General features: G+C 47.6%; 1 protein-coding gene across 1 annotated transcript in view; it reads right to left on the bottom strand.

The window, feature by feature from the left end:
* The window catches only part of LOC139761821 (zinc finger protein castor homolog 1-like), a 407,573-nt gene that overhangs the window by 97,405 nt on the left and 297,525 nt on the right, over positions 1 to 12,643 (bottom strand). Inside the window, 1 exon segment of the mRNA XM_071686315.1 lies at positions 5,918 to 6,099. Coding sequence (XP_071542416.1) covers positions 5,918 to 6,099 — 182 coding nt within the window.

The following is a 12,643-nucleotide window of genomic DNA, read 5'->3' as shown; positions in this document are numbered from 1 at the left end:
ACTCTTATCAGCGCCAAGCTCTTCTGGCCAAGCTTGTGTTAATTACGGAAGCTGCCTGTGCCTTGGAGACTACCTCCTCCTCCTCCTCCTCCGCTCGCCCCGTGCAGGGCTCCTGGCGAGCAAGCCGGTCCACCGTAGCCCGAGGAGAGAATCGTTCTGAGGGACCCCCGTGACCTCGCCCTAGACGAAGGCCGCGCCGGTAGCCGCTTGGTGGTTCGGTTAAGGGTCTGGGACGGGAGCGGTAGGGGGGTACGGGGCCTAAGGCGCGTGCCTGCCCTTGGTCGGTGTACACAAGGCGGCTGTCAGCGAATATTATTAATGCGCCGAGGAGGAGGGGGAGAGGCCGGCCGGCTGCGGGGGGTCCTTCATCCCCCAGAGCACGCAACGAACGCTAAATACCAAAACTCCCCGTCATGCAAGAGATGCCCTGATCATTCGCCCTGATTAAGAGGCTCTCGCAAAGGTGTTGCAAGTAGGCGTACCTCTAAGTATCCATTAAAGTGCACCGGAGTGAGATATCGCACTTTACAAGGCACCGACTGAAGTCTGATTATTGTAAATCAACCCAAGAAATTCCGGGCGCCGTCTCGTATGTTGGTACTGGTGCCTAACATGGCCCCGCCACCACCATAACTTGTGGAGCAGCCGCCAGCCTCTCCGGGCGGCGTGCACTGGGCGGCAGGTGTTCCACGGTGGGTACTGGATGGCGAGCATTGGAAAACTGGGCACCAAGTACTGGTTGTAAAAGTACTGGGGCATAGGTAAACATAACCGATGCAAGACAGCGGCTGGCGAGTACTGGCAGACGAATACCGGGATGGATGACTGGGTGAGAGGTATCTATGGTAGGGGTATTGGTTGCCGGGCGGTCGACGGCGAGCACTGCGGCGGGAGGTACCAGGCATCACCAATAGATACCAGGACCTAAAAGTGAGGTAGTGGGAGGTGAGGGAGGAGGGAGGAGGGGGTTACCGGTGGCGGGACGGGCGCTGCCTTACTGGTACCACCGGATGGTGTGGGTAGTAGTGGGAGGCCCACAGTGGACGGGTTAGTTCTTTGTTGGTGTTTCTGCAGACATCAGTTTCCTCGCCTGAACAGCTGATCATCTTGACGATACCCATCAAACAGTTCAAAGCTGTTCTGATGTACACTACTTTTTTGATATTCCGGCGACGGTAGAATAAATAATAAAGGCTTTTGCATAGACTAGCATTGGTTGGTCTTGTTGAATGCAGTTCGTAAGGCACATCATTTCCAACAACAAAACGCACAAACACACTGCTGGGATGTATCTAACTCAGGAAGTTCTTCGGCTGAGTGTCTGCCACAGCTCTTCTGATACGCCTTATCAGATCAGGTGCGTGTGTGGCCCGGATGTGGGGGTGTGTGGCCCGGAAAGAAGCTATGTCATTGCTCCTTGCGGCTCAGCTGGAGGCTGTGTGGCCCATATGTGGCCCTGAAAGCGTGTCCAACTAAGCTCGGCTCCGCCAGTGTGTTCGAACCAGTGTGACCATGGTAGTGAATGGGTCAGTATGCCCCAGTTAGTGTGGCCCTGCAGGTATGATCCAGATAGTATGGCCTGGCTAGTACAACACAGCTAGAGTAGTCACGCCAGTATGGCTAAGCTATTGTGGGCCAGCCAGTATAGCCCAGTTATTGTGCCCTAGTCGATATGGCCTAACTAGCCAATATGACTTAACTAGTGTGGCCCGGCCAGTATGGCCTAGCTACTGTATCCGTCCAGTATACTCCACTAAGTGTGGCCGGTCAGTGTGGCCCAGATGGTGTGTTCCGGTCAGTATGGCCCATCTAATGTGACGTCGGCCTGTGTGGCCCAGCCAGTGCGGCCTAGCCAGTATGGCCCAGCTAGTGTGGCGCCGGCCAGTGTGGCCCGGGCAGCCAGTGTGGCCGGCCGGGGCCAGGCGGGCAGTGGAGGGAGCGTGGGCACGCCGCACGCAGGCCGGGGTCGCCGCCGTAGCCTGGCTCTGCTACTCGCATACAAACGGCCTCATTACCGCCCCCGCCACACTGTGCACGATGCAACCATTGTGCACGTCTTGCCACCGTGCAGGGGGCCAGCACGGCCGGTCGTTAAGCAGTCGTGCCATCCCCCGTGCCCCACATCCACCTGATCCAGTCTCCAGGGAACGGTGGAGTAGCGTATCGTCGAGGCAAGAAGCAGGGAGATTGTGTCGCACTGGCGGCAGGACCCGGGAGGAGACAGCGTGCCTTTATCTCTGGGTCTTAAATCACGGTACAGACCTCACCTGGCCTGGAGGTCCTCGGCCAGCACACCTATGGGGACTATACTCTACCTGAGACCACGATATGGGGACTCGCACATAACTTGGGAGGTCCCCTTACCAACACCCCATGATACTGAGGACACATGCATATCTTTGGGAGATCCTCTTACCAACACTAGATATGGAAACTCGTACTTGCTTTCCAAGGACCCCTACCTCCCAACACACCACAATATGGGGACCCATGCATGCCTTCGGGAGGAGTCCCCCTACCAGCGTACCAAGATATGGGGACTCGAACACATACTCTGACATGGACACAGACTCTAACACTCCACCAACTCACACGTCCATATAGGTCCGTGTGTATGTTGGAGGATTTAATGTCTGTCCACAGCTGAAGGGTCGTTAAGCCAGGATCATTAATGAACACTTCACAACCAAACACAGCAAATCAGTCCTTTGTAAGACGACTGAAAATTTGGTAAACAGGTACTTATATATATATATATATATATATATATATATATATATATATATATATATATGGTGACTGAGTTTGGTAAAGTGTGTGGAAGAAGAAAGTTAAGAGTAAATGTGAATAAGAGCAAGGTTATTAGGTACAGTAGGGTTGAGGGTCAAGTCAATTGGGAGGTGAGTTTGAATGGAGAAAAACTGGAGGAAGTGAAGTGTTTTAGATATCTGGGAGTGGATCTGTCAGCGGATGGAACCATGGAAGCGGAAGTGGATCATAGGGTGGGGGAGGGGGCGAAAATTTTGGGAGCCTTGAAAAATGTGTGGAAGTCGAGAACATTATCTCGGAAAGCAAAAATGGGTATGTTCGAAGGAATAGTGGTTCCAACAATGTTGTATGGTTGCGAGGCGTGGGCTATGGATAGAGTTGTGCGCAGGAGGATGGATGTGCTGGAAATGAGATGTTTGAGGACAATGTGTGGTGTGAGGTGGTTTGATCGAGTAAGTAACGTAAGGGTAAGAGAGATGTGTGGAAATAAGAAGAGCGTGGTTGAGAGAGCAGAAGAGGGTGTTTTGAAATGGTTTGGGCACATGGAGAGAATGAGTGAGGAAAGATTGACCAAGAGGATATATGTGTCGGAGGTGGAGGGAACGAGGAGAAGAGGGAGGCCAAATTGGAGGTGGAAAGATGGAGTGAAAAAGATTTTGTGTGATCGGGGCCTGAACATGCAGGAGGGTGAAAGGAGGGCAAGAAATAGAGTGAATTGGAGCGATGTGGTATACAGGGGTTGACGTGCTGTCAGTTGATTGAATCAAGGCATGTGAAGCGTCTGGGGTAAACCATGGAAAGCTGTGTAGGTATGTATATTTGCGTGTGTGGACGTGTGTATGTACGTGTGTATGGGGGTTGGGCCATTTCTTTCGTCTGTTTCCTTGCGCTACCTCGCAAACGCGGGAGACAGCGACAAAGTATAAAAAAAAAAAAAAAAAAAAAAAAAAAAATATATATATATATATATATATATATATATATAATTGTTCGCCATTTCTCGAGTAGCGAGGTAGCGCTAGGGACAGATGAAGAGTAGCCTCATTTGTTCACATATATTCTCTAGCTGTTTAATGCGCCTGAAACAGAGCCTCATATCCACAGCTAAACCACACCTGAACGCTTCATATACCCCGGTGCAACACACTGATATTCTCGTCGTCCCCTGTATACCACGTCGCTCCAATAAGCTCTATCCCGTGCACGTCTTATACTCGCCTGCATGTTCGATCCCCGATCACTGAAAATCTCATTCACCCCATCTTCTTATCTCCTTATCCCCTGTCTCCTTATCCACTCCACTTTTGATGTGTATATCCTCTTTGTCAACCTCTCCTCACTCATCCTCTCCATATATCCAGAGCATTTCAGAACATCCTCTTCAGCTTTCTGAAGGAGTCTCTTTTAACTACCACATCTCTATTTCACCATATAATTTCCCACCCCAACCAATCCTCCTCTCGCCGTACATTGTCCTAAAGTACTGAATATCCAAGGTGTCCATCATGTTCCATCTCGTCCTACATTCTATAGCTTTACTTTTACCTAGATTGCTCATCGACTTTCTCTTTTCACACACTTTCCCAAACTCAAACACCAGCTTCTGCAATTTCTCAATCGAGTCTGCTACCACAGCCGTAACCCTAGCAAAAAAGTGAGTCACCTCACTGCTGTCCCTCCATTCTCAACAGGCTTTAAACTTGCTCCTCTCTACAAGGCCCTTGCATTTAACGCCATCTTCATCCCTTCCATAAGTAGATTGAATTGCCTTGGTTACATTATAAACCCTTACTGCAGATCCACCTTCACCGGAAACCACTCATCTTCCTCCCTTCTTGCTCACTCGCCAAACCCTCTCGGTATAAACTCCTCACTGCTTCTAGTAGCTTTCCTCCCACACCATATCTTCATGGCACCTTCCAGAAAGCATCTCCATCAACCTTATCAAACGTTTCCTCCACAGCCATACATGCCACATACATACCTTTCCCTGTCTCTAAGTATCTTTCACACTAATTCTTCAAAGTAAAAACTTGATTCTCATACTCTCTACCAACCCATAAATCACACACACACACACACACACACACACACACACACACACACACACACACACACACACACACACACACACACACACACACACATACTTGCAGGCGTTTGTGTTTCTGCTGGTGTCCCAGAAGCTGGTCTTCACAGTTCATGTAGCGTCCCAGGATCTTCAAAAAACACACTCCTGCACCAACCAAACCAGACGAGACAAAGGTCAGGCAGACACAGACGAAAGAAGCACTGAATATGGATCCATTTACAAACTCACTCGTACTTCCTATGTCATTAGCACCGGGCCAAGTCCACCGGTGCTAAAACAGTAGCAGGCACACACACACACACACACACACACACACACACACACACACACATACGTTGAGCCAAGTCTCACTAGAAGCATGCAGGCCGATAGCTTATGCATTCCTCAAGCACTAACAGTCATACACACTAACAAAGTACCGCTAAACGCACGCACACCAGTGACCACATGCTCTTTACATACTTATGCACGCACCAGTGCTTGCGCCGGGAAGGCAAACTGGTCTTGACACAGCAAAACAAAGGTCAATGTGTTTTGTCACATGTCTGTCTCTTCATGAACACCTCACTGCCAACACTCACATCTCTCTCTCTCTCTCTCTCTCTCTCTCTCTCTCTCTCTCTCTCTCTCTCTCTCTCTCTCTCTCTCTCTCTCTCTCATAGGAGTCATATATATATATATATATATATATATATATATATATATATATATATATATATATATATATATATATATATATATATATATATATATATAGAGAGAGAGAGAGAGAGAGAGAGAGAGAGAGAGAGTCACCGGGCTCTGCATACTTGAGGTTACACCGAGAGTCAAAATTCACCTTTGGCGAGGCTGTATCACTGAGGGTTACAGCCTCGTCAATGTAATTCTCACTCCAGAGGAGTCTACATCTCTCTGCTACTGGAAGCAGCGCAGCTTTGGGGAATGTAAGAGCCTTTGGAAAGGTTCTGTGTATAACACCAAGACTCTTGCACAGAAACTATTGCTTGAGTAAATATAAATAAATAAATGACAGGAAGATATAGATAGCTCACTGACCCTGGCCTGAAGCGCTTGCTGCTGGAGAGGGTCGAGTGTGGGCTGGGGTGGACGACTGGAGACCCCCTCAGTGGTCACCGCGTGGGGGTTCTCTCGCTGTGGGGTGTGTGGGGGCGTGGGCGGCTCTCCGCCGCCCTCACCCCCGCCCACGCCGTTGTTCTTCAGGGACTCCAGCAGCTTGCCTGGTGGAGGAGAGAGAGAGGGAGAGAGATTAGCTTTGGTGTTGGCCGGGTCAGGATGATATGATATAATATAGTAATAAATGATGATGATGATATTGATAATAATGATGATTATGAAGTGTTGCAATAAAGATACTGAAAAGCTTTATCTTGGTTAGGAAGTAAAGAGTACACATGAGTGATAGCAGACACATAAAACTAACAGAACATATAGGAAATTTTGGCATGATCTTTTGAAATCAATGTCCCATGACTGGGGTGGCAAGTAGTGCTTCCTACAGTGCAGATGGGATCTCATAAACTGCAGCTGATCCCATTCCGAGGATAGATCATGGGCATTCTACCATTGCCATGATGGGCAATTCATGTAACGGAATGGAATGGGGGAGATGATTGTATGGGTTTTACTACGATTAGACTAAATGGACTTATGACGTACAGACGGATGACGATGGCAAGTTTAGGTGTCACTGAGGCGAGGGAGAGGAAAATGACGAGGCTAATGGGCGAAATACGAAAGCTATGACACTGCTGGCGTAACCAATGGACATCTTCACTATCATCTACAGTAACGCCGGTAACCTACAGTGACACCATTAGCAACACCAACCTATCATCATCAGTCGACCAGCAGGACAGCTGCAACCATGCCACCAGTACAGTACCACCACAACCACCTCTGTCACAACCTCCACCACGACGAGCACAGCCGCCATCACCGCAACAACCGTCACAATCACCATCATCACTATCACAACACGTTCTCCAAGGCTACAGGACTCTAGGCCCGCCACCACAACGTTTACTCCAGTCCTAATAACTACATCACTACCACATCAGCACATCAGGACCCCCGTCGATAATGCGACCCCATCCCTAGTACCAGTGAATCACTCAAGTACCGTCACCACAACATTCCCATAGCAGCTATACACCACCCTGTCAGCAGCCTCACCCCAGTCGGCAGCACTCAACAACACAACGCCACTACTACTTTACCACCACTCGCCACACCACACACCGCCACTGCTTCACAAGACCGCCTCACACCTCCAGGAACCTCCACCGACCCTGGCACTACTTCCTCCCGTCCGACTCCGTCAGCGACGGGCCTGAATAATGGCAGCCGCTCACACAGCAATATTAACCTTAACAAGAATTTGATAAAGGCAGATTAGAGATCGGTGGTCCGACGGTGTGAACCATTAGTCATTGCTGCCGGAGCGCTCGCCTCCTCTCCCTCATTATACAGACTCCTCACGTAAAAGAAAAAAAAGTATTGGACAACAAATTAATGGGACATGCATACAGAACCAATCTAGGCCAGGCGAGGGGTATCTTAGGAGGGAGGGAGAGAGGGGATACAACAGGAAATCTCTCTCATTTGATAAAGATCTGATCTCCTCCTGGAAAGCATTTCCACAGTTTCGGAGAAGGATTTATAGTCCTTGAGATACTGAATCTTTCCCAAGAATTGAACAAATCACTGTGTTGAATATTACACTGATGATAATAAAGGTGTTTTAAGCAGAGGTGGACGATATCCTTGGTAGTGAGGTAAATATTGATGAGTGACTCACGCCGGCTCACCCGCTCGAGTGTGTCTTGCGAATTATGCAGCGTGTTGACACACACACACACCCGCAGTTCTCACTTATTGTACTTTGATTTATTTTCCTTATATGAGTCCTGCGGCGCTGCGTATTTAAATAACGAATCCAGAGTTATAAATAATCCGCCCACGGCTGTCAAGAAAAGAAAAGAGAAAGTAGAAGAAGAAGAAGAAGAAGAAGAAGAAAAGAGGTAATTTTCGTTCTCACACAACCAACAGAAGCATTTGAATCTCCACATTTACAGGAACACTCTCCTATCAGACTGTTCACCCCGGTCGCTATTTCAGCCATCCGCAACAAACTGGATTATGGCAGGAATTCCCAAGCCATAGAGTAACGGTACACAAGGGAGGGCCAACGGGTGTAATACTAGCCATTAAGAACTCCCTCATCATCAGGACGTGTCCAGGTAATAAAGGGGCAAAACTACAGAAACGTAATATTCATTCAGCTCGGGGTGAGAGGAGGAGACAGTCGGGTGGGCAAACCTGATGATGATGATCATCATCATCATGATGACCAAGAGGGGAAATTCAGGGCCAGATGTGTATAAAGACACCTAAAATGCCAGCTCGCATAAAGGCATCATCAAATTAATGATCCTCAGATATGTAACCTGAAGGAAGAGGAGCCAGAGCGGCTGGACCAAACGTCAGTGCAATTTACGACTACCAAGACACGAAACTCAGGGATGATGTAAAAAAAAGATGGACGCGTCAGAAGAATAATAATACCCGGTAACCCGGTGAATAGAAGAGCACTACGCCCCAGGGACCGACCACGACGAGGAGGGCGGGCTTCACTTCATGACTACCAAGACTCGAAATCCAACACGGATATGAAAAGACGCATATAATACCAGGTCGCATATCAAGGGTAGTTTACTGCCCCACCACCAGGAGAACCCAGTGAAGGCGAATGCTACATTTTAAAAACCATTATACATCGCACATATTTTATGGGCTAAGCTATTGCGCCGTTCGTATTTGTAATTGTGAGTTACGACTCTTCTCAACGGGTTAGGTACAGACAGGAAAAAAAAAGAAAAAAGAAAAAGAAAAAGAGAGTTGAACCAGAAAACGGGTAAATCATCTCATTATGCTCCAATACTTGTGATTACAGCCACGATATTTATCGCGTTCAAACTCCTCCCTTCCTCCACCGGCCTCCCGGGCCCGCCCTGGGGTCGTCAGACCAGCAACTCACTACACAACCCGTGATGAAATACGACCAGACCTTCGGCAAGTTTTATAACTCCGTCCAAGTAATGCCAGGTGATTGATATTTACTGTAAAGCCAATACTTGTTCGCAGAAATTTCATTAGAATTCTTTCCATATGTAGATGTAGCGGTGGGCGTTCCTAACCGTGAGGCATTCACGGGGCCGCCCACGGTCGAGGGCATAGGTTCGAATTCTGGTTGCAGTAGTCGGTCCACAGTCAACTCAGCTGTTCATCTACATCTAGGGGTTGGCCAGTAAAATGGGTACCTGGCTCAGGCTAGAGTATATATATATATATATATATATATATATATATATATATATATATATATATATATATATAAATATATATATATATATATATATATATATATATATATATATATATATATATATATATATATATATATATATATATGAGGAAGTGGAGTTCGGAAACACCATAAACACCAATGGCAAGATCCAATTGTAAGCATAATAACCAACCACAAACGCAAGACCCTGACCCAAACACAGGAGCTACTCCCAAACACTGGAGCCATTCACAAGAAGCAAACGCCACACCAACAACACAGTCAGAGAAACGACACAGGTCTCCTCCTCCCGCAAGTCAACAGGTCACAGCAAATGACTAAGATATTGTGTCTCTGGCTTCTCATGTTGACATCAACACTTGCATTTAATAACAGCTCTGGGCGCGGCAAATGGCGACAATGTTTTGGTCTGCCGCCGTGAATCAGCGGTTGACGGAATCCTGAGGCATGACTCGTGGTTGAGGGGGGTATGTATTGTGAGGGTAACGTGCCTCACACAGTGGAGAGGTGCTTCTTTCTTCTTTTTTTTTTTCATTAGCTCCTACGGAAAGCTGTATTGATCTGGGGTTTGTAGACTCTGTTATTTGGTAATGTCCTCTTCATCTATGACTCATTTATTCATTCAAGGAAAAGTTTCCCTGGGAACTTTTAAGGGAAGGGATGTGAGGCGGCAGTTCTACGTGGAAGGGTGTATAGAAGGTGGAAGTGGGAATATGGTATCCAAGGAGAAAGACAGAGAGACTGGTGTGTGTGTGTGTGTGTGTGTGTGTGTGTGTGTGTGTGTGTGTGCGCGCGCGTGTGGACTGAATCATGCTAGAATCCTACCCTCGTGTGTGTTAAGGGAGAGAGGAAAAGAACGGTAGCTTGGGCCAAGGAAGGGATCTTGACAGCCGCTAAAGGAGGAGGGAGGGTTCACAATGGAGTAATTCGAACCGAGATGTATCGTATCGTCGTCACAGCAAAGATCCAGACGTAACCGCAACATGTGGAAAGAAAACGGATGTACACAAGAGTAGAAGATGGAGGCAGGGGTGGATCCACAGATAACGGACTGTGTTACTGGTAGTGGACAGTGGATGAAGACGGGATGGGAAAGGCGAGAAGGGAGAGAGGGATGGAGAAGAGGGGAGAGAAGGAACAGAAGAATGTGGCGGTCTGGAATGGGCCCTGTTACGTTGGCTGGCGGTGTGGAGGAGGGCGGTTCACAAAGCTGTCAAGGACCTTGTTCGTGAGAGCCATCATCCAGCGTAATTAATGACACCCGCATATACGGTCACCACTCCGCCGCCGTCCCGGGTGAGAGAGAGAGAGAGAGAGAGAGAGAGAGAGAGAGAGAGAGAGAGAGAGAGAGAGAGAGAGAGAGAGAGAGAGAGAGAGAGAGCTCCTAAGTTGTGCTACACACATCTCCTCGTCTTATTTAACGCTACAGCAACAGGTAGCTAGCTCTAAACGCACTTGACTACAACTACTTCCACACACTGCACTGCACTTCGCGGCTGGGTAAGTGACCATGAACGACACTTGGGAGAGTCATCTAGCGGCATGCCACTCATACCTGGGTCACGAGACATGCAAAATATTTCCACACACGGCACATGTCTGCAGACAGCCTCGCGCAGTTCATTCTTATATAATTAACGTTAAGTAGTCATACTTCATAATGCCTCATTCATAAAATGACAGAGAGCCACCGACGTGAATTTCCACCAATTTGCTACCCTTTAAAATGCTTGCGTCTCTCAATCTAGCGCGGTCTGTTTACGCTCCTTAACTTAACCAAGTAATACAGACGAATCATCGTTTGTTATGTTTTCTTTTATTATGACTTGGCCTTAATCTGTTGCACGGTGTGGGAAAGATTAAGATGGCGGTTGCCGACAGCTGACCTGCCCGCCCTCTGGTGGTGAGGAGTACAAAAGGACGTGGGGGAAGGGTTAACACGCATCTAATTCTTGGAACATGAGATTTCGGATCTTACATTCATATTTACACTGACACACGCAACAACTATCAACAAAGCAGATACAACAGGTACAAATCATAAATTCTACTGAGTTGTGATTTCTTGCACAACACGAGAGAATCAATCATGGCATGTTTTTTCTGCACATTGTCTTCATCTTCGCGCAACTGTGCCACAACTGTACGGCTTCTTACAACCAACAACAGACTCTAACATCTCATGATGTTTTGTCACACTACTCGCTTTCGTCAGCCTCTGTATCCTCAAACATTATCATATGGTAAACGTTCCACTGATATCTGATTTCTCCGTCACTTTTCCATGAGAACAACTTGTAGTCAAGACAAAAGACTGCCTCATGTATTCCAGACCAGACGATATATCCTCTTCCTACTTTCCCTGACAAATTTTCAAGTTCACCATCATTCTTCGTTTAATTTACCGCCTCCATTTGTTAAATCTACCATCTTCCTTCGTTAGATTTATCATTTTCCATCGTTAAATTCGCTATCTTCCTTCGTTAAGGCAAACACTCATATTACTTGCTCCTGGAATGACATTTAAGATGAGTCTCACTTTTCCTGGAAGGATAATTAAGTTGTGCCTGGAAAGCATAACGTCTGTTTTCTCCACGAGTCTTCTTCTTTTACAGGTGACTACTCCATTTTGCTCCTCACAGCCTGGCTTTCCCTGAGGTAACTCACATCTTCATTATCTTTACAGCTTTCTGAATTACTTCCTGGCTCGTACCTCATGTTCTCTCTCCTCCTCTGAACCTCATGCCATTCACTGCTCGAGGGAGCCACAGTCGGACATCTCCAGGTCTTCTTAAAACGAGATCTTTCTCTGTGAAGAGCAATACATCCATAAGACTCCGCTAGTGTCATTACCACCCGGTGTGGTTTCCAGGTGTTGTACACACGCATTGCTGGAAGCAGGTGTTGGCCCGGAGGTCTGACGTTACCATAAAGGCACGAGTGCACACCGCTAAGGGCGGATAGGTCAGGTCAGTCACGGGCATCATTACCTCCCACAACCACCCACATCAGCATATCAGGTGTAGGGGTAGAGGTCACAGCCCTCCCGCCTCCTTTCCCATACAGACTGGGAAGGAGAGGGATGGGAAATGACGGATGATCCCTCCCCTTGCAGTAACAGTGGGTAGGGGAGAGCATTACAGTATGTAACAGTGGGTGGGAGGTAGCATTACAGTATGTAACAGTGGGTGGGGGAGAGCATTACAGTATGTAACAGTGGGTGGGGGAGAGCATTACAGTATGTACAGTATGTAACAGTGGGTGGCAGGTAGCATTACAGTATGTAACAATGGGTGGGAGGTAGCATTACAGTATGTAACAGTGGGTGGGAGGTAGCATTACAGTACGTAACAGCAGGTGGGGGAGAGCACTACAAAAGCAGGTGTGTAACACCT

This window comes from Panulirus ornatus, chromosome 42 (assembly GCF_036320965.1).
Source record: "Panulirus ornatus isolate Po-2019 chromosome 42, ASM3632096v1, whole genome shotgun sequence".
NCBI classification, from domain to species: Eukaryota; Metazoa; Arthropoda; class Malacostraca; order Decapoda; family Palinuridae; genus Panulirus; species Panulirus ornatus.
The sequence above is the reverse complement of the archived record's forward strand: the minus strand, read 5'-3'. Positions and strand labels throughout refer to the sequence as shown.